The sequence below is a fragment of the Uranotaenia lowii genome, chromosome 2 (assembly GCF_029784155.1).
Source record: "Uranotaenia lowii strain MFRU-FL chromosome 2, ASM2978415v1, whole genome shotgun sequence".
Classification (NCBI taxonomy): Eukaryota; Metazoa; Arthropoda; class Insecta; order Diptera; family Culicidae; genus Uranotaenia; species Uranotaenia lowii.
This window is the reverse complement of record NC_073692.1, coordinates 87,197,714-87,223,090: the sequence shown is the minus strand read 5'-3', so window position 1 is coordinate 87,223,090 and position 25,377 is coordinate 87,197,714. Positions and strand designations below refer to the sequence as shown.

The 25,377-nt window shown below is 34.7% G+C and overlaps 1 protein-coding gene across 1 annotated transcript in view; it reads left to right on the top strand.

Moving 5' to 3' along the window:
* The first annotated feature begins 3,232 nt into the window (after positions 1 to 3,232).
* The window catches only part of LOC129747733 (protein spaetzle 3), an 83,477-nt gene continuing 61,332 nt past the window's right edge, over positions 3,233 to 25,377 (top strand). Inside the window, exons 1-2 of the mRNA XM_055742071.1 lie at positions 3,233 to 3,386; positions 23,697 to 24,680. Of these exons, the coding sequence (XP_055598046.1) occupies positions 23,870 to 24,680 (811 nt within the window). The 5' untranslated portion in view covers positions 3,233 to 3,386; positions 23,697 to 23,869. The remainder of the gene's footprint in view (positions 3,387 to 23,696; positions 24,681 to 25,377) is intronic.

Here is a 25,377-nt window from a genome sequence, read left to right as displayed (position 1 = left end):
CAAAAAGTTCTTATTGTGACATGTCAATCGTACCCATTCAGTATAAAAGTTACAAATTGGGTCTCAAATAGCCTTCCATGGACTTGGAGTTCCAAAAAGTTCCTTAAAAAGCCTTTTTATGACATGTCCGCCATTTCATGAATTTGAAATGTGAACGAACATCACAAAAGAGCATGTCATCAATAAATTATTTTTTGTTGCTTGGAAATTAAAAACTCAACTCAACTCAACTTACAGCTAAATCATAATGTGTTGTCTTTGAAAAGAATAAATTTTTTCACTTTTAAAAATTTCGTCTAACTTTGTTTCCTTACTATGAATTTATCACACACTGAATTTCAGTTGAAGCAATTCATGAATTGAATATCAAGATAAACTCAAGCATTTGTATAATTTTATGCATAAAAGTTTTTAACATGGAATTCCATTTATTTTAAAACCCATATTTTTTTTACTGATGTTCGATTTCTATGCCGTTTCGTAATGTTTCTGAGTAATTATTAACATGCGTCTTCGCTGCTGGCCGCTGGCTGCAGGGTGGCCACCCATTCGGGAAAAGCGGGAAATACGGGAAAAAGAAGGGATTTTAAATCCAACGGGAAAATAGCGAGAAAAAGTCGGGAATTCTTTCGAAAAGTCGGAATTTTTTTTGGCTTAGTGAAAGTTTGTTCAATGAAGTTTGGCCGAAATAGGTCTTAACAAGTAGAAATGGATTGACAGTTGATCACCAGTCTCTTTCCATTTGACTTCGACGAATTCTACCAGGTCGAAACGGACCCTACTGCCGAGTTGGATTGGTTTCGACTAGTTTCAACTTGCTTCATTGGACAACGGGAATAACCGTAACGAAACAGTCAATGCAGTATGCTCGCAATTCTAACTTGAGGTTTGTCGAGTCCTTTAAAACAAAAAATAGAGAAGAATCTAAAAGAAACTATTGCAAAACGGAAGCGAGAGGCAGAAAATAAGGCAAAGAAACGTCCACATTTACCCCGGTGTACCTTACCTTTTTTCGTTTATAAACAATCATATTTGTTCAACATTTTCGACTCGAGTTACATAGTTTTAAAAATTAAAAAAAAAACCCTGCGTATTTTTTTTTTGTTTCGATTATAGTCGTTTTACCATCTTTATGGCATTCGCGTCATTATCAACGTTGCAGTTGGCGGATCGTTATTGAAAAACTCATCCGGTACAACTGTGTTCGATGTTTACTCTTGGGCTCGAACTCGCGGACATCGGCTCAGGAGACAACCAACTTGCCAACTGAGCCATATCACAAGCCCACCCTGCGTATCAATCTAATGATTTGTAGTTTAATTGGTAAAAATAACTGAAAAAAATTCATTGAAAGATCATTTTCCACTGAAAGAAAAAAATATTCGGAATTTTGCTTGGTTTTCTGTTTTACAAAATCGGGAATTTCGTGAGACCATGCGGGTAAAAGACGGGAAAAATGCGGAAAATCAAAAAGCGGTTTTGAGTGGCCACCTTGGCTGGCTGCCCTTGCAGATATTCTAGGAAAGCTTATTACCACTTCGAATTTTAGCTGCTGGTAAGGCAACATCTAGGCGTGGCCTCGTGGCAGTGTGTTTGGCAATCATTTTAAAGGGTCGCGGTTTACTTCTGGTATCAGGACTATTTTTTTTCATTATGTTTTTAGATTGTATGAGTAAGCAAATCAAACAAATGTGTAGCAGAACTGGCGTGCGTGCCGAACAAAGTCGAAAACATACAATTAAGTCAGATGAATTGTGGTGATAGGAAAAACAAAGATGGCTGCCGAGAAACCGGCAGCACCACATGGGCTGGTGGTGACCGAAGTAAGAGAGGAGAGAAGAATTTTTTTTTAGTTTTTGCTGATTAAACAAGACTTCTGGTTTGAACTTCAAAGTTTCAATAAGAACTTAATTTTTGGGCTGAATAAAACGAACTTCAGCACATTGATTATGCTGATTAAGCTGAGTTTGACCTTTTTAACAAGACTTCTGGTTGCTTGGGAAATCACATGAATCCCTCGAAATATGGATATTGAATCGAGTTTTGCTATCTGACGCCATCTTGAAATCCAAGATGGCGGCTTCCGCTGAGCTTGATAATGCTGTTATTCACTGAAAATTGCATGAAATATCCACAATATACGGTGAGAGAGCCCAACGACTCTTAACTGCTTAAATTATGTAAAACTAAATGCAACAAGATAAAAAAGTTAATAGGAAAAAAAACAAAGCGAAGCTTGACATAAACCATATCCAACAGAATAAAACTTGATTAAGATCAAGATGAAGAATCTAATTATATTTTATATCTTTTATTATTCACAGCACTTTAAGTTGAGCGGAAGCCGCTATCTTGGATTTCAAGATGATATTAGAAAGAGAAAAATCGACTTCAACTCGCTTAGCCTTTCACCCAATACCAATACTGTAAGGGTTTAATGCCATTTTAAGTCATTTAAAACATTTTGAAGTTAAGCGGGAGCCGCCATCATGGATTTCAAGATGGCGTCAGACAACGAACTTCGACTTCAACTCATGGTTTATTCCTCGAGTCATTCACAACCAATCCCTTTACATTCAAAAATCTGTCCTCTTTAAATGTACTTATAATTAACAACTCAGAAATGAGGAACTCATCCTAAGCGTGTAATTGGTTGGCTTGCGAGAAAAACGTTAATTTTTGGCTTTTTGTATAAAACGTTTTTAAAATAAATTAGCCATTTATCTGTTCATAATATAGCTATATAGAATTGAATTGACTAACGCCATGTTTGTTGAAAAATCGAAGGGCACGAAATGATAGATTCAAAATTTGTATTTTGTATTTGAAAATATTTTTTTCAGGCCTATATTCCATCAATTCCATCAATTTATAAAAGCTTTGAGGACCAACATTTTAAAGTATAGTGATATTATCAAAGTTTAAAAAAATGGTCATGATGACATTTCTAGGATAGCTTTATTAGAGTTCTAGCGATGCATAGAATGCGCTTTAGCTTCCTATACTTTTATACGTTATTTTTAGTATGCACTTTTGAGCCCATTTTGCTCTCTGTTCTCCAAGTCCCCATCAAGTTCATTCAGTGAGCTCCATACATTCGAGACTACTAAAATCCTCTCGCCATTCGTAGCCCATCTGCCTGTTTACTATAGAAGGTGAATCTAAAATCTCAGCGCGCGGGAGGGTTTAAACCATATCCCACCGCTTCATTTGCACTCAGTTCGTGTCGATCACTAGCGGTGTCAGCACGCTCGCGCTCGCGTCGGAGGTTTTTGCTATCCCGTTCCGTTCCGTGTTTTTTCGTGGATTCTCGTGTGATCGTGATCCTTGGGTGTTTTCCTATGTCGGATACGAAAACGACGACGACGACGACGACAACTACAACGGTAATCAACTGAAGAAGTGTTAAAGGTGTTTGACGGGGCCGAAACCTTCAGAAGACGTTGAAAGATCATCAGTCTCCGCAGCATCCGTGCTAATTTCTTCCCCGTGGCCGAAAATCTCTTCCAGCAAGCGGCAGCTCGGATGATCTGAACTTGAAGTTCAATGTCGTTATCATTGACCACCAGGCGTTGGACGCGGGGCTGCTGGCTGGTATCAGTCGAGTCGGATTTATCGTTCTGTTAGCTGCGTCGAGTCGGGTTGTGTTCTTTTTTTTTTTCTCTTAGTTCTATATCAAGTCGTCTAACAATCAACGCCTCGTGCTTTCGTGAGTTTTAGTGATCTGATTGAAGTCGGAAATCTACTAGCTAGCAGCATTGATGTGGTGGTGGTTATTGACTATTTTGGTGCCGAATGTTTGCTAAAGTTTTTTTTGTTGTTGTTGTTCGTTGTTGTTATTGCTTAGCTGCTTACACACTGTGTGGGATCATCGGATCGGTTAGCTTCTCAGGAAAATCAAGAAGCGGGTGTGTGCGAGCGGTGATGTTTTAGTGCTTCCATTGAGATGAAAATGCAAATAGCAGACCGCAGCAGCAGCAGCAGCAGCATCCGTCAGGGTCAATACCGTGAGACAGCAATGCTACGGCGCGCAATTTGGCGCAATTAGGCGGGCTCGTAATAAAGTGAGGCAATCGATCGCAATGGCAACATACATATCAGCCCGACTTTGAACTTCTGGGGAAGATTCTATCGATCGTTTAAATAAGCGGATTGTGATCTTTAAAAAACGAAGACGGTTGAAAGTGATAGCTTGGAATTGGACGATATTTGACTTTTGCTGTTAGCGGAGAGCGTACTTACAGAAGTGGATTTTTAAATGTCTACAAATCAACAAACACATGACCGATACCAGTTAGCTGAACCACACATGCCCCTTTAAAAATAATATATTTTTAATAAACAATCAAACTTTAAAATATTTCAAAGAAATTTAGTTGATGCAAAGTTTGGGATAAAACAAATAAATTTTCAGAGCAAAATGAAGAAAGACATTCAAAAGACTTCAATGCAAGAAGTGACGAACGTTTTAAGGGTTGAGGAAAATTCTTTCTATTTTTTTTTTTCTATAATCAAAACATCTTCGCATAGCGTTGTGAAATTGTTATGATGTTCGATACAACCATTAGATTCGACTTTTCACTGACACACTGTAAAAGAAACAGAACTTAAGTTGGAAATTATCCCTAATTATTCACAGTAGTAAATGTGCTCTTTTCTAAACAGTCTTGTAACGATACTTGTATCTTTATCTGCATAAAAATTAGAAATTTCAAGCCAACTCATTCGCTCGATATGATTAATTTAACACAAAGTGACGTTTTATGCTGTTTTGGACTGATGTTTTCTATGAAAATTGCCCACACTACAAAAATAAATACTTAAATTACAAGCCATTAATACCACAATCATACATAATCTCCGAGGATGTGAATAATCAATATTGATTAAGTTTTGTATGGAAATTTCAAATTTATTAATTCGTATACCTCCCAAAAATTTTTTTGGTTGCTTTCCACTGCCACAAATAGCAAGAAAATTTTCGGAAGCAATTCATTGAGTTCTAAATTAGCGCAATGTGTTTTGATTTTGAAAAGAGGTTTGAATGGGAAATGAAAATTTCCATTAAAAAATAACCAGAGATGTACTAAAAGATGAAAAAACTTAATTTTTTGATTTTTGAAATATTTTAAGGTTCTTGCTCTCCATTTCTTGTGAACAAAAACCAAACCTTATTTTACCTCAGAAATGATACTCAATGTCAAACAAAAAAATCAAAATAAATATTTTTAAATTTAAGTGTTTTTGATTGTTTATTTGGAAGTTGTTTGTATGATGAAAATAAAAAAAATCGCAATAAACTGCTTTCCACACAAAATAGAACACGTTCATTGAATACATGCAACTGGAAAAAAAATTTGGATTGTCTTATAATATGACATATTTTTTGCTGAAAAAGCGGATATTCACGTTTGACTAGTAATTTTAGTAATTTCTGTGCTCTATTTAAATGTTTTCCACTCAGAATTTTCATATTTTATGTACTCCATGTAAATTTTTAATAATTCAATTTTGGTTCGAAGACACTTCATATTTCCATAAATATATTTTCCTATCTTCAATACTTAAAATTGAAGTTTGAAGATTGTTAAACTCCTTGAAAACATTTGTATGTGTGAAAGTCCGGCAGCTTGCAATTTCTGAAAAGTGTCAAAGTCACCTCAACTGCTTTGGCTTTGAGAGACTACCATTTTATCAGATTTATATAGAAATCCTTTATTCCAACCATTCACTCAATTTCATTTCATGTCAACAGCAAACCCCTTGATTTTGAAAATAATGTTGTCGAAATATTGTACAGTTTGAAAACTACGACCCGAAATCTCTAAAAACTCTAAGTCGAAGGTTGGAATACCCGAACTAGTACTTATCATGAACTTCAGAAAATCAAATCTGCCGTCGAGCCCGACCAAAGACTTTTGGGTGAAGCTTTATTTGGCCCTTATTAAATACTCAGAAAAATTAACAGCTATAATTTCGTGAAACTTTATTTGATCAAACAGTTTTCCAATCGAAAAATTGTTGGGAAAGATTTCAATTGGATATTTATGTTTCTTGAAGATTGATGAAATGCTATTTACAGAGGTTACATTCACTACAATCCCACTTTGAAGAAAAAGATATTTAAAACAGTTAACTTTTTGGAGAGATATAGGGTAGATGAACCTACCTCCGTCGTATCTCTCTGATTCGTCTTAATTCATGAATGCATGTTTGAGAGCCGAAACATCACTTTCCACTTTAGTTGGCTACGTCACATGATAAACTTACGCCTGTGAATTTATTCTCTATCACAAATTTGTCACTTTTCAAACTTTGTTTTGAGATATTTGATTCTGAAATCGCGAAGTGAAATTAATTATTGGCGCACTCCGCCATATTGAAAGACGAACTTAGTGATCCCCTCAACGTGTTTCTTTGCTTTAACGTTTCCTGTCAATGCATGTAACGATCCTAATCATAAAATCCTACAGAAAAATGTCGAAATAAAATTAGAAAAATTGTTTCAAACTAATCTGATTTGTATAAATTTATCAATTTTCGATTGAAATCGACTCGCTTTGTCACCATAATTCGTCGTAATTTTGTGACAAAGATAGGAAACCGTTTTTCAATAATTGGAATTAGACCGGTTGATTTTTACTATTTTTTGCGGACCACAGTTGGACTCATAGAGAATCAACATAATTTTTTTAAAAGTAATTTTGATTATTTTGTCCTCATTGAAGCTAGAGACTTAATGCGTTGAGAGATAAGTGCAAAAATTCTATTTATATTCATAAATTACTTGAATGTATTCAGGATTGCTTGGTTTTAAATCAACTAGCTTAGTGGTTGGTGTTTTACAAATTATTTACTAACAGTACCGTGCATAATTTAACAGAAGTTGGGGTGCACGCAAGAATATCTCCAACTTTACACATATCTAACGTTCAACTCCAATGACATTGTTTCTTCAAAATTTTATATTTGAGGATTTGATTATTTTTGATTCTATTATCTGATGATATTAAACAATTTCTTAAGTATTCGAAACATGTGATACATTAATTCTATGAAAATTAGACTTTTTGAACTTCTTTCATTCAAACTGCAATATCTCACATACGACCAAACGCTTTGCTCTACAGAATGGTCACTGACAATAAAAACTAAAACTTTTTTAGTTTTCAGAGATTCTCTGAACTACTCTAACTACTGACCAGAATTCATGAGTCTCTGGTTAAGATCTTAATACAAGTTTCAATAAAAAATCGAATTTGGTAGATTTTTTGTACATAAATTATTTCAAAATTCTACAAAATCGAACCCGCTCATATTCTTATTCCTCCCATATAAGTTTTAAAACTTGACTCGTGTTTGTTTCATATTTGTAAATTCTCAGTGAATTTTCAACAAAATGTGGTTCGTCGTTATTGACACATTACATTTTGAATGAAAATTGTCGAAAAGTCTAATTTTAGTTGAATTATTTTGAACCCAAAAACTTGCATTTAGCTGGTTTATTTTGCAACAACAAAACAAAATGACAACAACAAAACAAAATCACAACAACACAATGTTAGAATAACGAAGCGTGAATTTCCGAGAAAAATAAATTTCTTGCAAAAACTTTTATCGCTCGTAAAAAAACTCGAATAGATGAGCTGAACCAGTCTAATATCCATTTCACGCATCTGCGTGGCGTTGCTTTGTTGCGATATCTTTTGCCAGGGTTCCCACACGAATAAGAATACAAATGTTGACAAAACGCATGAGTGATTCTGCTTCTTCTCAAATCTCTTACTATTCAGTGTAATTATGTAGAAAAACATAAAGTTCTTTTAAAAATGTTTATGTTCTTTAAATATGTGCGGTTTCTGTGAAAATTTGTGCAAAGTAATTTGTGAAAAATGTCTGGATGATGGATCTTTAAATTGATATTCATTATGTAAAAATCAATCGACTTTCAAGTGAGTCCTAAAGCAATCATTTTATAAAATCACATCTTTTTCATAGGGGTAAAGGTAGGCAAAACAGATGGCATCCTTTAATATTTTCATCTGTAAATAGGAACTTAAAAAAATTATTTAAATACTTAACAGCTCTTTCTAAGGAATTTCAATGGAATAGAATTTTATGTTGGTAGGACATATAAAGAAAAAAGCTCAATACTGGGCAAATAAGGTCAAATAACACTTCACTCAGATGGCTCCGGTTGAATTCAGCGGCAGATTGTTTTTTTTCTTTATTTAAGGACCATTTTTCAGCGGCAGATTAGAGTTTCTAAGAAAATTTCACATGTGATAAATGCCATTCCAAACTTTCAAACCAGCGGCTTCGTGTTTTTTTTAGATTTTGGGTCTGAATTTTCCCATTGTGCATTGTTGCATTGATTAAGTAAACCATTAAGACATTTACGTCAGATGGTTTTTTTTATAAACAATAAACAATAAACAACAATGAACGTTTTATATGGAAATCTCCCCCTCAAGAGGGGCCGTCTTCAAATTGGATTTCATTTGAAGTTCTCAGAATAAGCTTCCGTAACAAATATCAGCCTCTTTGACCACATGGTAGCTGGCCCAGGGGAAGTTTTTTAACACTAGAAAGACCGCACCAGTCAAAATGACTGGTTGGACACTTTGTATGTTGAATATCTTTTAAATACTTCGCATTAAAAATTCGCAAAAAATACGACTTTTCATGAATTTTGAATCTCTAGTTACAATACTGTGTATTTTTTATTTCACTAGCTCGGACTCGGACCGTGACCAGTCAAAATGCCTGGTTAAAATTCACAACCCTTTAGCTCAAACAAGTTAAAATTTTTTCGCTTGCTTTTGGTTTCATTTGCAAGCTACATTCAAGACAATGAGCCCTAGTTGATTTATGGTAGGCAGAAGTGTTTCATTCGTATGAAATTATTGATTTTTTTTATTGATGCGAAGTCATGAAGATTTGTAGAAAAAGTTCTAGGATTGGCCGCTGTGTTGCGCTTCAAGTACTTGACTCCCAATTTTTTGTTCTGTTTTGTTACTCAACTTTAATCGAACTTTTTGTCAAAATTTGGCAAAATTTCATTAAGATTTGTAAAAGTTATGTTAGATTTAATACATGTCGGTTCGAGTTATCAAGTAGTTTTAGGTGATAAATATGTTTTATACTAAACTAGAATGAGTAAAATAATTATGAATTGTGTACTCATTTATTTAAATTTGAAGACATCACTTTGAAACTGAATAATTTAAATGATATTTCAACATGGGTGCTCGGAAAATTTTTATATGTTCGTTATCCACCATGGGTGCACGGATTCACCGCAGTTTCTGCCCAAGTATGTATTCACATGCATTCTTAGATTATTAGGTTCGACAAATTTCCAATGCAAGTTCACTTACAGGTATTCCGGTACCCGTGTATATTCCTGGCCAGCTGGCAACTGATTGAACATTCTTATTGAACGTTCTTATTATAAGAGGAAACACATCTTACCTGTCGGCAACTTATGGGGTTTGAAATATTTCTTTTCCAGGAATTAAAAAACGGAAATAAAAATAAAAATCGTTATTTAAATCATTATGTCTCAACATGAAAGACATGGTTCCGACTTTGGTTTAGTTAAGATTTGTAAAAATGCTTTTTAAAAATTTGCAAAAAGTCCAATATTTGATTAAAACGCGGTAAATCGGCGCACCCATAGTGAAAAACCATGTATAAAACACAAATTTTCATTTGGATCTATAAAAGTCTTTATTCTTTACCTTTAGCATCGAAAAAAAACTGATTTTGGATGAATGGCGGTGAATCCGTGCACCCATGGTAAATTGCTCTACTTATAGAAAAAATACGCTTCAAAACCTACAATATCAGGTATAATTTATAGGCAACGTGTTGAAAAATTTCAGAGCGATGGATGCTAGAAAATATCTACTAAAACAAAATTGAAGGAAACTGTGCACCCATGGTCAATACACATAGTTATCTAACATGATTTTATAATTAGATTAGTAATGTGTTATAATTTTTTGATAATTATTTGAAATATTCATTTTATGACATACACGCATTCGTCAACTATGCCAAAATTAGGTGATTCTGTGCAAAAATATTTCCATTTTATAACAAAAATGTTATCGAATAAATAACAAAATAATTAAAAAAAAAAGTTAAAAATATAATGATATAAAATCTTTCCCTTTACCAGTCATTTTGACTGGTCACGGTCCGAATAGGTATACACTGAGGTTTTTTTTTACGCGGTATTTTGTCCCGCGTAAAAAAAAACCGCGTTAATTCGAAAATCCGCGTAAAAAAAAACCGCGTTAATTCGAAAATCAGCGTAAAAAAAAACCGCGTTAATTCGAAAATCCGCGTTAAAAAAACCTCGTTAATTCGAAAATCCACGTAAAAAAAACCCAAAACTCGAAAATCCACGTAAAAAATCCATTTTAATTAAAAAATTCGCGCAAAAAAGCACGTTACTAAAAAACGCGTAAGGACCATGATTATTTAAAAATTTGCGTACAATGATAGTTTATTTTTAAGATAAAAAACAAAATCAATTAGATAGAATAGTAGAATAGTAGAATATAGTGAGGCTTATTTGACAGTGTGGAATTCAGATCGTCTCATGTCTCATGTCTCAGGTCTCATGTTCCATGTCTCAGGTCTTAGGTCTCATGTCTCAGGTCTCATGTCTCATGTCTCAGGTCTCATGTTCCATGTCTCAGGTCTCAGGTCTCATGTCTCAGGTCTCATGTCTCAGGTCTCATGTCTCAGGTTTCAGGTATCATGTCTCCGATCTCATATCTCATGTCTCATGTCTCATGTCTCATGTCTCATGTCTCATGTCTCATGTCTCATGGCTCATCTCTCATGTCTCAGGTCTTATGTCTCAGGTCTCAGGTCTTAGGTCTTATGTCTCATGTCTCATGTCTCATGTCTCATGTCTCATGTCTCGTGTCTCAGATCTCGAGTCTTATATTTCAGGTCTCAAATCTCAGGTCTCATGTCTCAGGTCTCAGGTCTCTAGTCTCAGGTCACAGATCTCATGTATCACGTTCTTAGTCTCAGAGCTAAGATTTTCCCAACTACAAAAAGATTCTAAGTGTTTTCCTTTGAAAAAGTCTTAGAATATTTTCTCTGAAAAACCGCGTTAATTCGAAAATCCGCGTAAAAAAAAACCGCGTTAATTCGAAAATCCGCGTAAAAAAAACCGCGTTAATTCGAAAATCCGCGTAAAAAAAGCCGCGTAAAAAAAACCGTGTTAAAAAAAAACCGCGTAAAAAAAAACCTCAGTGTATTTAATTTGCCGGTCCTTCTAGTGTTAAAATGTGCAACCATTGGAAAAAATCGGACAACATTAGGCTCGACTTAAAATTTGCCTGTGCAACTATTGGGCACAGACAAGCTGTTTTAAATGTTTTTTTTTTTTATTTTTATGTAAATTTTTTCGAACACTTGAACTTTTGGATCTTTTTGCCCGATTATGTATAGGTAAAATCGACAAGAAAAGCGAGTGAATTTGATTGAAATGACTAAAATACAGTATAAAAACAAAAATCATGCGCTTAGCTGTGCAACGATTGGCAACACACCCTACATTGTCTGTGTATTGTGTATATTACAACCGATCTTTAGGGTTTATAATTTCAAAAACTGTTCTTATTCTCAGTTACGGATTTGATACGGGGCCATTCTTTAGTGTACTAGTGAATTCTATAGTGAACAAAAATAATTCTATGAGTTTTCGATATACAGTGAGCGAAATAAGAATAGCACCACTATGTGTTTTGCTTGTTAAAATATGAATGATTGAAATTTACGAAAATTTTCTTCCACGGTTTGTTTTGAATTGCTTAACGGATAAATCAAGCATAAGTTTATTTTTTTGGTCGTAGCAATTGGCGTTGAGGACCAAAAATTTGAAGAAAGGGTGCGAAATAAGAATAGAACCACTTGAGTTTTTAACAAAAACATGATTATTTTTAAAAATTAACTGTGTAAAAGTGAATAATAATGTTTCTACAAATTATTTGAATAGAAAACTGCATTTTAAGGAGTTTTCCAGAATTCCAAATGTTTTCAAAGGTTTTAAAAGAGGGTTTTAAGAGATGCTCCTCTAGCGTTAAGGAATTTGGTATTTAAGCTGTAATTCTTTACAAAACTACTTACTTTCTTCATGAAAATGACGTAAAATGATGAAACAAACATTCCCGATTAATTTTGTATCAGTAAAAAATAAGTTTAAAAACAAAATCTTTGATTTTGTTCAGTAAACCACACTTTTTCCAGTTTCAAGTCGTAGATGGCAGCACTATCTTGCAGTTAAAACCAAACTTAGTCTCAATCTTGATTCTCCAGGTTTGTTTAGACCCATATTCATCATTTTGAGGTATTTTCTTATCACAATTTTGTGGAAAGTCACTCTGCAGAAAGCTTTTCCGGATTTGCAAAAGAATCACCAGCACAAAAATATACAACCGCCAAAATTCCTGCTCATTGCAACTTCCGATTGAATTGCAAATCATACTAATAATACTGCTTGCCGTCTGGTCTATCAAGCTCCATCGCAAAGCATAACTTTATTCTGATAATCGGTCACAAGAATTCACTTTTAGTGAACTTGATGCAATTCTATTTTTTGGGATTTAGTGATCTTAGAATTTTCAAAGCGTTTACACGGTACATGTATTTATTTCTTGACCAAAATCATCCAGCACTCCCTAATTAATCCCGGATATTCGAAAATGGGCATGAATTTGGTTAAATGGCAAGATAGTGCTGCCATCTATGACTTAAAACTAGAGAAATAGCGTTTGACTATTAAAAAACATCAGCATTTTCGAATTTTAACCTGCTTTTTGGATTCAAACCCAGCCTCAAATCTATGTTTCATCATTATGCATCATACTTATAAATGTTAATGAAGAAATCAAGCAGTTTGATAAAGTTTTATAGCTCAAATATCAAATTCCTTAACGCTAGAGGAGCATCTCTTAAAACCCCCTTTTAATACCTTTGAAAACCTTTGGAATTATGGAAAACTCCTTAAAATGCAGTTTTCTATTCAAATAATTCGTAGAAGTATTATTATTCACTTTTACACAGATAATTTTTAAAAATAATCATGTTTTTGTTAAAAAAATCAAGTGGTTCTATTCTTATTTTGCACCCTTTTTTCACATTTTTGGTCCTCAACGCCAATTGCTACGACCAAAAAAGTAAACTTATGCTTGATTTATCCGTTAGGCAATTCAGAACAAACTGTGGAAGAAAATTTTCGTAAATTTCAATCATTCATATTTTAACAAGCAAAATACATAGTGGTGCTATTCTTATTTCGCTCACTGTACATACAAACTATCAGGCTAAATTTAGTGTGAACCCATCTGATATGTCCATATTCAGTTGTAGTATTCAGTGCGTATTTCACTGTTTATTTTCGTTCTCTAATAAATTTTTAAAATTGAATCACGTATTTTAGATTTTATACAAGCTTCTGTAACAACTAGACTTGTTTCAACTTTTGTTGGTTACATTCCAATCGGGAAACAATTAGATTAATTTATGCTAACATTCCTGACCTGTCCGGATTGTTCCATATTTAAAATCTTCCGAGAATGTCCGCTAATGTTGTACATGCAAACCTGTCAAACGGAGGCAAGATTTATGTCGTTAATTAAGAATCACGACGCGGTTGAATGATTTTTATCTAAATAAGTACGGGTACCTACTTCTATTCTTACATATGAGACTTCTTATTAATAACAAAAACTCAATCCGGTACGCGTTGGGTCACAGAGCGTCTAGTATTTAACTAGATCTCAAGTGCAGCGTACAGCAAATTCATCTCGTTTAGCACCTCCTGTATGTTTCAGGTAAACCTTTGAACTTGGCATTCGTTGAAAGGAGATTTATCATCGATCTGTTGTTCCAGCTGCTCATGGACTAAACCTCTCAATGGGCCCGTGACGTTCCGGGCTAAATATTGCTTCCTATTCAGAGTCATAAAGTCATTCGCAAACGCAAGATTGATCATCGAGTGGCTTGACGAAACTTTGTACACCGGAATCTAGTCCAAAACGACAACATTGTATAAAGAGCACTCAAGCTATTGGTCGGTCTCCGTCGTAGATCAACTGCGGGTCTTTGTCTATAAAAGCCTTTCAATCTGAAACCGCACCGTGTCGCCATTCAGCTTCATTGTGATGTGGTGGCTTTTTCGCGATTAAGCGTCAAAACGTGATCCAGGATTTTAGAGGCTTGAAGCGCACATGAGGCGCCGTCGCTGCTGTCGAACCGTTTGATGAATGGTTGAAACGAGCCAGAATGCCTCAAAAAGTTATTATTACTTCATTGTCATCTCTGGGGTTTCAAGCAGCCTATAGATGATGCTCTAAAAAAAAAGAGATTGTCTTTTCTTGGAGGTTTTGCCAAGTGTTGACAAATATTCTTCAGCTGGTGAATGCAAATCACACTCGATCCTTAAAACATACTCAAGGCCACTCGAACAAACCGAACATAGAGAGCTTTTTCGGATGAATCGATGTTCCGAATGCCTCGTTTGAGGTTTACGAATGGGAAGCATAATTTATTGCAGGACCATCTTCATTCTTTTTTTTTTTATTGATTTTTGTTTTCGTTAAAAACGAGTTCGAAAATTTTGTGGGATTCTACTGTGGCCAAGTGGTAAAGTAAAGTTAAAATTTTGGGAAAGTAATGTTTTGACTCTTTTTTCGGTCATATCCGGATCAAACAGTTGGCTGACGTTTAAAAAACAACAACATTTTCCTCCATTACGTTGCACTGACAGGTGAAGAAAGCATTCCGAGGCAAGTCAAGTCACTCCAGTCAGGTTGCTTACGTTCAACATTTGGCGACATATGTATACGATTTTATGTAACACCTCGGCTCTGCCTGTGCCCAATAATGATGCTCCTTACGTCCGTTGCACAAATCGGGTGTCATCCGGCTTAACTTGAAGGGGACCTGTCTGCGGGTACGGTTCATCGTCATTCGTTGGACACGGCGATGTACAGGGTTCATTAGTAGTCTGAAGAACATGGTTTTATCACTGGTCGTTTATGAATTCGTATAAATTTCAATCAACCCGTGTCGATTGTACCCGTTGATTGTGGGGTCTCTTTGGCACATAATGTTGCTGTTTGTGACACTTTCTACACTGCAACTCGACTTCAGTTTTGGATAAAAATTTTTTAGATATCTGCGAAACTTGGATTTATGCAATGATAGGTCCAATTGAAAAAGAGAAAAAATGTTTCTTGATATAAACCTACATAATTTCCAACTGTTAAACACTAAATATACCGACACTTTGTATATACCTACACCCAATGATCAAAATTAGTAACCAAGAATAATTTCCATCATCATTTTGCCTTTATGCCAAAAAAATGGATCATGAAATAATCTGTCCTGACTATCCGAATTATTTAAGACTTTTATGAAGTTATTTTTAGCCAAAAGGGTTTACAGCTAATCTGAAGAATGCACGCTCGTGATTTGGTGTGTTTGGCCATTATCCATACATTTTTCGAAAATTTTTATTTTTCTTTAGAACGTAACTGTAGATAAATTTACCTTGAAATTCTGAAAAATACCAAATATTATTCGGAGAATCGCTTGGCATTATTATCTCGAAATTGATCAGTTTTGCATTTATATCCCTTTGTCTCTGAGGGCTTCATTCATTCAATTTAATGGGACGAAAGAAAGTAACCATATAAGAAAAATGAGATATTTTAATCAAAATTCAAAAGTTAAACTATATTATCTGTATTGAAAATAGCCACAACTACGAGTAAAGATTAGTTCATTTAGCGCAGTGGTTTTCAAATTTTTTCCACTCACCGCCCCATTTGCTAAATTTTCGAGCTCAACGCCCTTTTATAAAAATCTCAGAAGAACAAAATACTAATCGTACCATTAAAAACCATAAGCTTTTTTTTCACTCTGTTGTAAGAAATTACTCAAATACATTCCAATTAATATTGCTTTAAACTCGGACTACCATATCCAGCCTAGACAAAAAGAGTACATTGAGGTTTTCGGAAAATGGCAAGAAACTATGAAAAATACTTTACAGATCTAATAGAAACAAATAAGTAGGTACATCTACGTATTACACGGTCTTTTTTACTATAACCATCTTTACAGCAGAACAAAGTTTAATCAATAAACTTAATCTTGTTTTGTAAATATTTAAAAGTTATAAAATTTCAAAAAAAAAATCAAACAATTAGTTTTTTTAATTTTTTTTTATCAAATCTTATTTTTAAAAATATCCATTAATCGAAGTTTAACAACGTCAAGTTATCAGAATGCTGATCAAAAGTGGAGCGTCAAGCATAATAAGGTGCGTTACATGATATATAAGATGACAAAAAGTTAAGATCAAGATTTTCAAGATTAAACACGTGCTGATAAAAATTATAGGAGGGATGAAAATCAAAATGGTTTTAAATGGTCGTCAACACAGAAATCGGTTGGAATATCTATTTGTTTGCCAGTTTGCTAGTAAAGCCACACTTTAACATTCTCCCAAAATAGTGCTTCACAAGCTAAGCCTTTTTTATTCAATTTATTGTTTATTTACTTTAAAATTTTATTCGAAGACTATTGGATATGAATTAAAAACTATGTGGTTTTTAGACACTGACATCAGAAAACATTGAATTTTGAGAAAAATTCCTTAAAAATGAAGTCTTAAGGAGTACGTAAGGTATTCCTTATTTGAGCGCTCAGAAATATAAAATTTCTAGAACACAGAGTTAAACTTGAAAACACTCATATTGTTTTGAGAACACATCGCCTATCTCAATCTTTGGTAAACAAAATTAATTTACGATTAAGTTTGTGATTTTGGAGAATCATTAAAAATTTATCGATCTCCGCGTTTAAGTATCGTTTTTCATCATTTTCTTCCTTTTTTTGGCTATATTAGTTTTAAAATAACGAACTGTAAATACTTAAACCAGACTACATAGAACCAATAATTGACCATCAAACGTTTGGAAATTAAATATAGACGTAGATTTAAGCAATTGATGTATAAAAAGGAACATTGGCTTCGTAACACTGAAAGGTTTGAGCCGATTGATTTAACCGAATAATAATAATAAAAAAGAATCAATTAAAATATTATTTCTTGATATCATTAATTTCAAACTTTCAGAACCTAAAATCAGATCAGAATCCTTTTCAAAGTTTATTTAGCATCATATGTTAATCTTTAAAAAGACATACACCGTCTTAGCCGATTTATGCTTTACAGACTGAATAAATGACGTGGACAACTTAAGATTAACATTTAACACCCAGTACCGAGATGGGAATCGAACCCATGCCGTCAGTGGACCAGCGGTTAGCGTCTTACCACGCCAACCACTCGACCACCGAGACGTACTAATCTTGAAATTAACATTGGTTCCGATAACTGATTTCCTGCGATTTAGTTAAAGATGAAAAATCAAAACTTTCAATTTATTTGTCTGAAATGTCAGCTTTCTCTAATTTCCCAAATTTTCCAAAAATCTATTATCAAATTGAAGAAATATTTTCACACAGTTTTTTTCGGAAGTAGTTTTTTTTAGTAATTTTTTTCTGACATGAATATTTTGAAGTATTGTATCCAAAATTAGTGCTTTTAGGCTAAGTTTTAGCATTACCCAAAATGAACTTACAAAACTCTGAATCTGTGCTAATTTAAACAAATGTCGGTGATTGTACTGAGACAAAAATGGAAAAGCAAGGTAGCTCTGTGAAATTATAGATATTTTAGTCTAGAGTCTAGAGTGTTTTGACTTCGGTTAGGTATTAAATATTCATTGTTGTTCATTTAACTTACTCGTTGTTATTTCAATTGAACTTTGTTTAGTAATATGTGAAAATGTTAATTTCAATATGGGGCCGGAGATGGTTCCTAAAATACTTTTGAAACTATTTTTTGAGATATTTGATTTTGAAATCGCGAGGTGAAATGAATTATTGGCGCACTCCGCCATATTGAAAGACGAACTTAGTGATCCCTCCAACGTGTTTCTTTGCTTTAACGCTTCCTATCAATGCCTGTAACGATCAAAATCATAAAATCCAACAGAAAAATGTTGAAATAAAATTAGAAAAATGATCTCAAACCAATCTGATTTATGTAAATTTGTCAATTTTCGATTGAAATCGAATCGCTCGGATCCCATAATTCGTCGTAATTTTGCGACAAGCATAGGAAACCGTTTTGTAATAATTGGAATTAGACCGGTTCATTTTTACTATTTTTGCTGACCACAGTCGGACTCATAAAGAATGAACATAATTGATTTCCAAGTAATTTTGTTTATTTGACCTTATTCAAGCTGGGAACTTAATACGCTGGGATATAAGTGCAAAAAGTACCACGGTGTCTCTGATGGAACGATTATTTCGAAATATCGCTAATTTTTGCACCATTCGAAAGCTGGGACTTTCCCCTTTCATTTGAACCCAAATTTGAAATAATCCACCGGGGGTCTAAAACATTTTATTTTTTTGAAGATTTTTAACCTTTTTAATGTTTTTTTTTATAGACAACATCATACTTATCAGTGTGAAAACGCTCGTCTTCCTTTTAGCGTGAATCCAACATCATATGTCAATAACTTGATTTAATAGGAAATTTACCTGGCTACAACTTTGTAGAAGACATCAAAGTTATACCAATTGAGAGAAAAGAGTTGGAATGTCACAAACAGAGTAATTATTGTTTTTTTTTAAATCTAATAAAACTTCTCACCACTGATTGTACTAAGACCAGAAATAGTTTTCTACGAGCTTAGCTATTGATTTTACAGTGTATAAATGTTCAAAACGGTTTATTTACATTAAACAATCAATCTTTTACAAGAAATTGATCAGGATAATCTAAAGTTTTGAGCATTTGTGGAATTTTAAAAGTTTTAAAGTTTTGTCCCAGAGCCACCGTGGTCTATTTATATTATTGAATTACTTGAATGTATTCAGCATTGCTTATAATGCATGGTTTTAAATGAACAAAGAATTGATGGCTTTTTCAGCTAAGTGGTTGGTGTTTTACAAATTATTTACTACCAGTACCGTGCATAATTTAATAGACGTTATGGTGCACGCAAGAATATCTCCTACTTTACACATTTCTAACGTTCAACTCCAATGACATTGTTTCTTCAAAATTTTATATTTTAAGATTTGATTATTTTTGGTTTTATTATCTGATGACCCTAAACCTTTCTCAAGTATTTGAAACATGAGATACATCAACTGTATGAAAATTAGACTTTTTGAACCTCTTTCATTCAAATTGCAGTATCTCACATACGACCAAACGCTTTGCTCTACAGAATGATCACTCAGAGATCCTTGAAAACTAAAACAAAAACTTTTCCAGTTTTCAGAGATTCTTTGAATTGAAATCAATAACTACTCGAGGAAAACATTTGAATTCCTGCACAGAAAACGTCGATTTCTACTGAATTGTAACGATGCATGGAAAAACAATGCAATTAATTTCCGTTGAAAGTCAAAATGACAAAAAAATTTGAATGAATTGATCATTAAAATTTTGAAATTAGAATTCATGAGTCTCTGGTTTGGATCTCAATACAAGTTGAGATAAAAAATCTGTAGATATGATTTTTTGTACATAAAGTCGTTCAAAATCCAACATAATCGAACCTGCTTATATTCTGATTCCTACCATATAAGTTTTGAAACTTGACTCATGTTTGCTTCATTTTTATATAATGTCAGTGAATTTGCAACAAAAGATGTTGTGTCGTTTTTGACATATTACAGTTTGAATGAAAAAAGTCGAAAAGTTTAATTTTAGTTGAATACCTTTACGTCATTTCCCAAAAACTTGCATTTAACTGATTTCTTATTTGCAACCTTGACAACAACAAAACGTTAGAATAACAAAGCGTCAATTTCCGAAAAAAAAACATTTTTGCAAAAACTTTTATCGCTCGTAAAAAAACACGAATAGATGAGCTGAACCAGTCTAATGCGCATTACACGCATCAACGTGGCGTTGCTTTGTTTCGATATCCTTCGCTAGGGTTCCCACATGGATAAGAATACACATGTTGACAAAACGCAAGAGTGGTTCTGTCTCTCCTCAAATGTCTTACTATTCAGTCTCATTACGTAGAAAAAACATATAGTACTATTAAAAATGTTAATGTTCTTTAAATATGTGCAGTTTCTGTGTAAATTTGTGCATTGTAATTAGTAGAAAATATCTGTATGAATATTATAAAATCTTATTTTACAGACAAATCCTGGATCATGGCAGCCCGGTCCGTTTAAGAGTGTGTTGGTACAAAACACATTTACAAGGTGGATTCAATTTGTAAGGTCTAATATTGTGCTGCCTGCAATTGCCTTAGCCAAGCAATGGTACCTAGCTACAATAACGCTACCTTGAGATTTCTTGGCAAGCGCAAGACCATTTTATTGCGACTTAGATCTCATTCGAACTTTGCAGTTATCCTGCGCGGTTGATCCGTGCGAAGTAAATAGTTGCATTTGGATGAACCGCAACCGCAAAATTTCAAATCTATCTCTCATGAGGAAGGGAAAGTTTGAGACAATTTCGGTAGAATTCAATAGAGGGTATAATATTTTGCTGCCTGCAGATGCATTAGCCAAACAATGGTAGACCTTTTTACAATAAAGCCTTCCTAGTTTCATGGCTTATTGCGACTGGTTACTTGAGAGATAATTTGCTGTAATGCTGCGCGGTTGATCCATTTGAAGTAAGCTAATGCCAATTGTATGAACCGCAAACGCATCTTTTTAAATTTATTCCTGAAGAGGGTGGAATAAATTGAGACAACTTCGGTCTCCTTGTACGACGGAAGTAAGGACCTGGTACGACAATGAGGGAACTTGAATATGGAAAATAAATCATTAATTGTCTCAAAAGTACGTTATGGATAATTTCATAACACAATATTAAAAATATAGTTTTATGAATGAATTACAGATTTGAACCAACATGGAAGGCAATTCTATTGAACTGATGAAAAAAGCTTCCTTAAGCCGTTGTCTTAGGGGCCTCTACCCTACTTATTTGGCAGACACTGGAGACAATTTGGTGGATCCAGCTGTTTTGAGTTCACCAAAACTTGATTATTTTTGTGCCACTCAAATCCCTTTTTTACTGTAATGTCAGCTGGCAAAATCTGTCAAAAACATCAAAGAATCATCACAAGATTTAATTCAAAGTAAAATCGATCAGTTGAGATTGTAAATTGCCCAGTTTTCAAACAAGACTACTCTATTCAGGCTTTTGAAAATATCGAAATCCAGAGCTTCCGTCACGAAAATGTTCGTTTTGTTTCCAATACTACATAGTCTTGTCAAATCATGATATTTGTCACTAAAACAACCAGCAAATATTAACTTTATTCTGGTAAGGACTTTGTCAGAAGCAGAGATATTTCAGAATTCATCTACCGGAACTTGTTAAACGTTGTTCATCTCACAAGTGTTTTCGTCCATTAAAACTTATCTGTCGCATTGGCTCGGCATCGGCATTTACACAGTTCTAGAAGTAGCAAAAATTAGTTTTTTGAGGTGTAGTTTATATGTCTAGTTTTAAATAAAAATACAAAAGCGATTACTTATTTCAATTTCCTTCTATTTCTTCCATCTTAATGCCCCTCACGTTTTTGAGACGATTATTTTCAACCAGATGATATTACCAAATGATGTTTTACATGAACTTTTTAAAGTAGGGGTCTCTCTGATTTTCAAAATATGACCAATAACTGAAAGGACATCAGATGACTTGTCGCTTCTAGGGTGTTTATCACCAAAGAGAAAGGGTTGAGACAAAATACTTCGAAACAGGTGCAAAGCAATTTGAAATTGCTTATTTGATGCAGAATTAGATGATAGTCAACTTAAAGCAAGATATTTTCCAAATAGTTGTAAGTTTAGTCTAAACAAATGAAGAAATATTCCAAGCATATACAAACACACAATGTATCAGTCTCAAACCATAACTTAACCTCTTATGAATTACATAATGGTGCAACAAGAATAGTGCAACCTTAATCTGAGTTATTGCCAGTTATGATGTGAAGCTCCTGCCTGAGACTACAAAGACAAAAGTTAACGAAAACAAGCCTCATCTTCTGGAACAGGTAGCTAACCACGAAGGAACATCGATGCAGGGTGCCCTCAGTCGTCAATCTTGTGAAACCAGTATCAACCACTCATCTTCAGCTGATCTTGTTGTGATACTGTCTCTGTCCCAGGCAGGCCGATCCCCCCAAAACGAGACCGGCTCGATGCTTATTTGTTTGTACCTTCATTCATATTTATAAAGACAGAGTTCGGTTCACCCACTGATGACTGAGGAGCGTAGGAAAGCGCAACTCGCTTAAGCCGGTGATGAACCCCTCCCAGCTTAGTCTCCGCCCGGCTCTGATGTAGCCCGCTGATGAGTTATTTGACTTATTCATAACAGCAGACCTGTCTAACAGGCGAATTTTACTACAGCACGCAGAAGCAAATCGAGCCAAAGCTAGTCGATTTCGGTTGATGAAATCACGTGTGCTTTATCGCGAATGATCTTTCCTCTAGCAGCGCAGCGACCTCTGGCAGAGTACGATGGTACACATACTTAAGATCCCGCACTACTGTTTGCTCAATGGATTCGTGTGCGGAAATGTAAAAGATTCGATTTACGCGATTGGCAAAGCTACACGTGCCTATCTCGCTGCATGCGACTGTCTGGGAGACTGTTTCACAAGATCTTCAGGAATATGTGCTTCCAATTCATAGTTCTGTTGTGAACTTGTGATGGTTTGGTAAAATGTGACTCATTTCTTTTTTGGAAATTATATAAACTGTTTATTATTAAAGCCATATTTTCAAATCAGTTTCTTTTTTCCTACATATCAATTTGAACATTTCATTAAAATAAAAAAAAACTTTTTTCTTCTTTTTAAAAAAAAGTTCCAGATAATACGGCTTCGAGTGCGATAGTCATCTTAAACATTACAAAGCAACTTAAATAATGTTGTTTAACTTTATTTGCCAAACAATAAAATGCACGTTGTACATTCAACACAGAACACTGTGTGACAGAATTTTTATTATTGGATGGTAATAAAAACATTTGAAAAATGATTCACACCAAACAAATAATATCATGTCTGGGAATTGGGTAGGCCAAAATTAAAGTTTTGTATGGAAAAATTAAATTGTGAAAATTATAGGGTCCAGATTTTTTTTTTCTAGGAATCAAATGTTTGAAAAGTAGACTTATATTTATCAGAAATCACGTTGGTGAAACCTCCTAACATGATTTTTTTTAGTTGGTCCCATATAAAAATAAATTTTTCACACTCTAATCTATCATTTGGACGTTTAGCTTATGAAATTCCCAGTTAATAACATTCAATGACAAAAGTTCTAATGTATTTGTGTTGAGGAAAATCAGTTGCAAATTAAAGTAAAATAACAATTTAAAAGTTTTTTTAATTGAAGCAAAGTTTAGCTAATTGGTTTGCAAATGTGAACTTTTTGAAGTGGAATACATAGGAGAAAGAGTATAATCATGGCAAATATCACTGTTTCGTAGCTTTCTGTTCTCAAAGTGTGTGGAAAAGAACCGAAATGGTAAAGGGAAATAAAAATTAATTTCATTTTCTTTTATCAACTTACAGTAACCGAGTTGTGCAACGCAAGAAGAAAAAGTGTTAACTGAGTGGTGATTGAGCAAATATTGATGTTAGGGAAAATACTTCGTTTTCACGAAATGTTTCCAAGCTAAAATCAGTGAAAAGGAAAGTAAACTAAAGGATTTAAAGAAGAATTAGTTTCAAAATATTGTGAATAAATGGCGCTTACAAATTATACACTGCCTTTCGGAAATGTTCCAAGTTCAGGTTGGGCAACGGTTAGCCCAATCCACAGCCAGCATGCGTCGGCCGTGAACAATTTGCTGTACGGTCCCGCGGGGCACCAAGAAGATGATCACAATGATCCAGGGTTCTACAACAACAGTCCCTACTCGCAGCCGCAGCAAAAGCGAAGTTCTCCTCAACAAAGCTCTCAATATCGGCAGGCGCCGAGAAACAATTACTTACCCCCACCCCAGAGGCAGCAGGTCTATCAACAACCACAACAGCAACAACCGCAGCCACAACAGTCCTCTCGAACCTACGGAGAAGGTTCCTACTCACAAGTTCCTCCCAGGGTTCCTAATCAACAACAGCAGCAGCAACAGAACCCTAGCTACTACAACCCTCCTGCCGGCTACAATCAACAGCAGCCACAACAACCTCCGGTCTATAACAACTATCCAAATCAGCAGCCGAATACCGGCTACAGGACAGTAGCTGGACAACAGCAGCCGTCCCAAAAATCACTGCCTCCACCACAACAGGTGCCTCAACAACAGAGCCCCCCTTCTTCGTCATCATCGAACAGGGTACCTCCTCCACCGATTTCCAGCGGTCGAGGCATAAGTAGTACCCTGTCCGGTGGGGCATCCAACACCCCGAAACAACCCCCCGGGTTCGTTCAGGTTCAGGCCGGCAAAGGATCTAAATCTCAAGTACACGCCATACTGGACTACGACGACGATGGCGAAGATGAGTACTACGATGACGGGGACGACGGAGGACCACCGCAGCCGAATGGATCCGGTAAGTCTCGCACTCTAAGCTTCTTTGAAACCTTTCGACCGAACCAATCAATCAATCAATCAACCGACCAACAACTCTCAGACTTAATGATGCTTGGAATTTGACAAGTGCTGCGCTCTTGATAAATTTTCGGTCAATGAATGGCACTTGGTGATGGTTAGTTTTGTTTTGATTTTTTTAAACCCATAATTACCTACTACATACATACCACACTTGCTTTTCGAATGCGGCGTTATCGGGACTTGACCTTCTTGAAGAAGCTGTAGCAAAAGTTTGGGAACGGTTGAAGCATAATGAACCGGTGACTAATTCCTTGTCAGATTCCAAAAATAGAATACATCCTGAATTCCATGGTATTTCAGTATCCTGCTGGCCCAGTGGTCCAGGACGGAACTTTATCGTGACAAAATTAATTACAAAGATACTTTAAGAGATAGACTAATGGTGTCTTCAGCAAAAATTCTTATCAAACCATACACTTTGTTATTATCATTATTGATTACTACCTAATCTGAAATAAAATATAAGGGCGTGTAATTCTTACATGATTTACACATAAAAAAATTCCAATGAAAAGGTAGTCAAATGATCTTCTAAAAATTTGCAGCTAACGGGTTTTGATGGAACATTACAGCAGACATCACATAAGTATGAAATTTTTTACGCGCGTTAAGATTTTTGAATATTGAAATCTTGG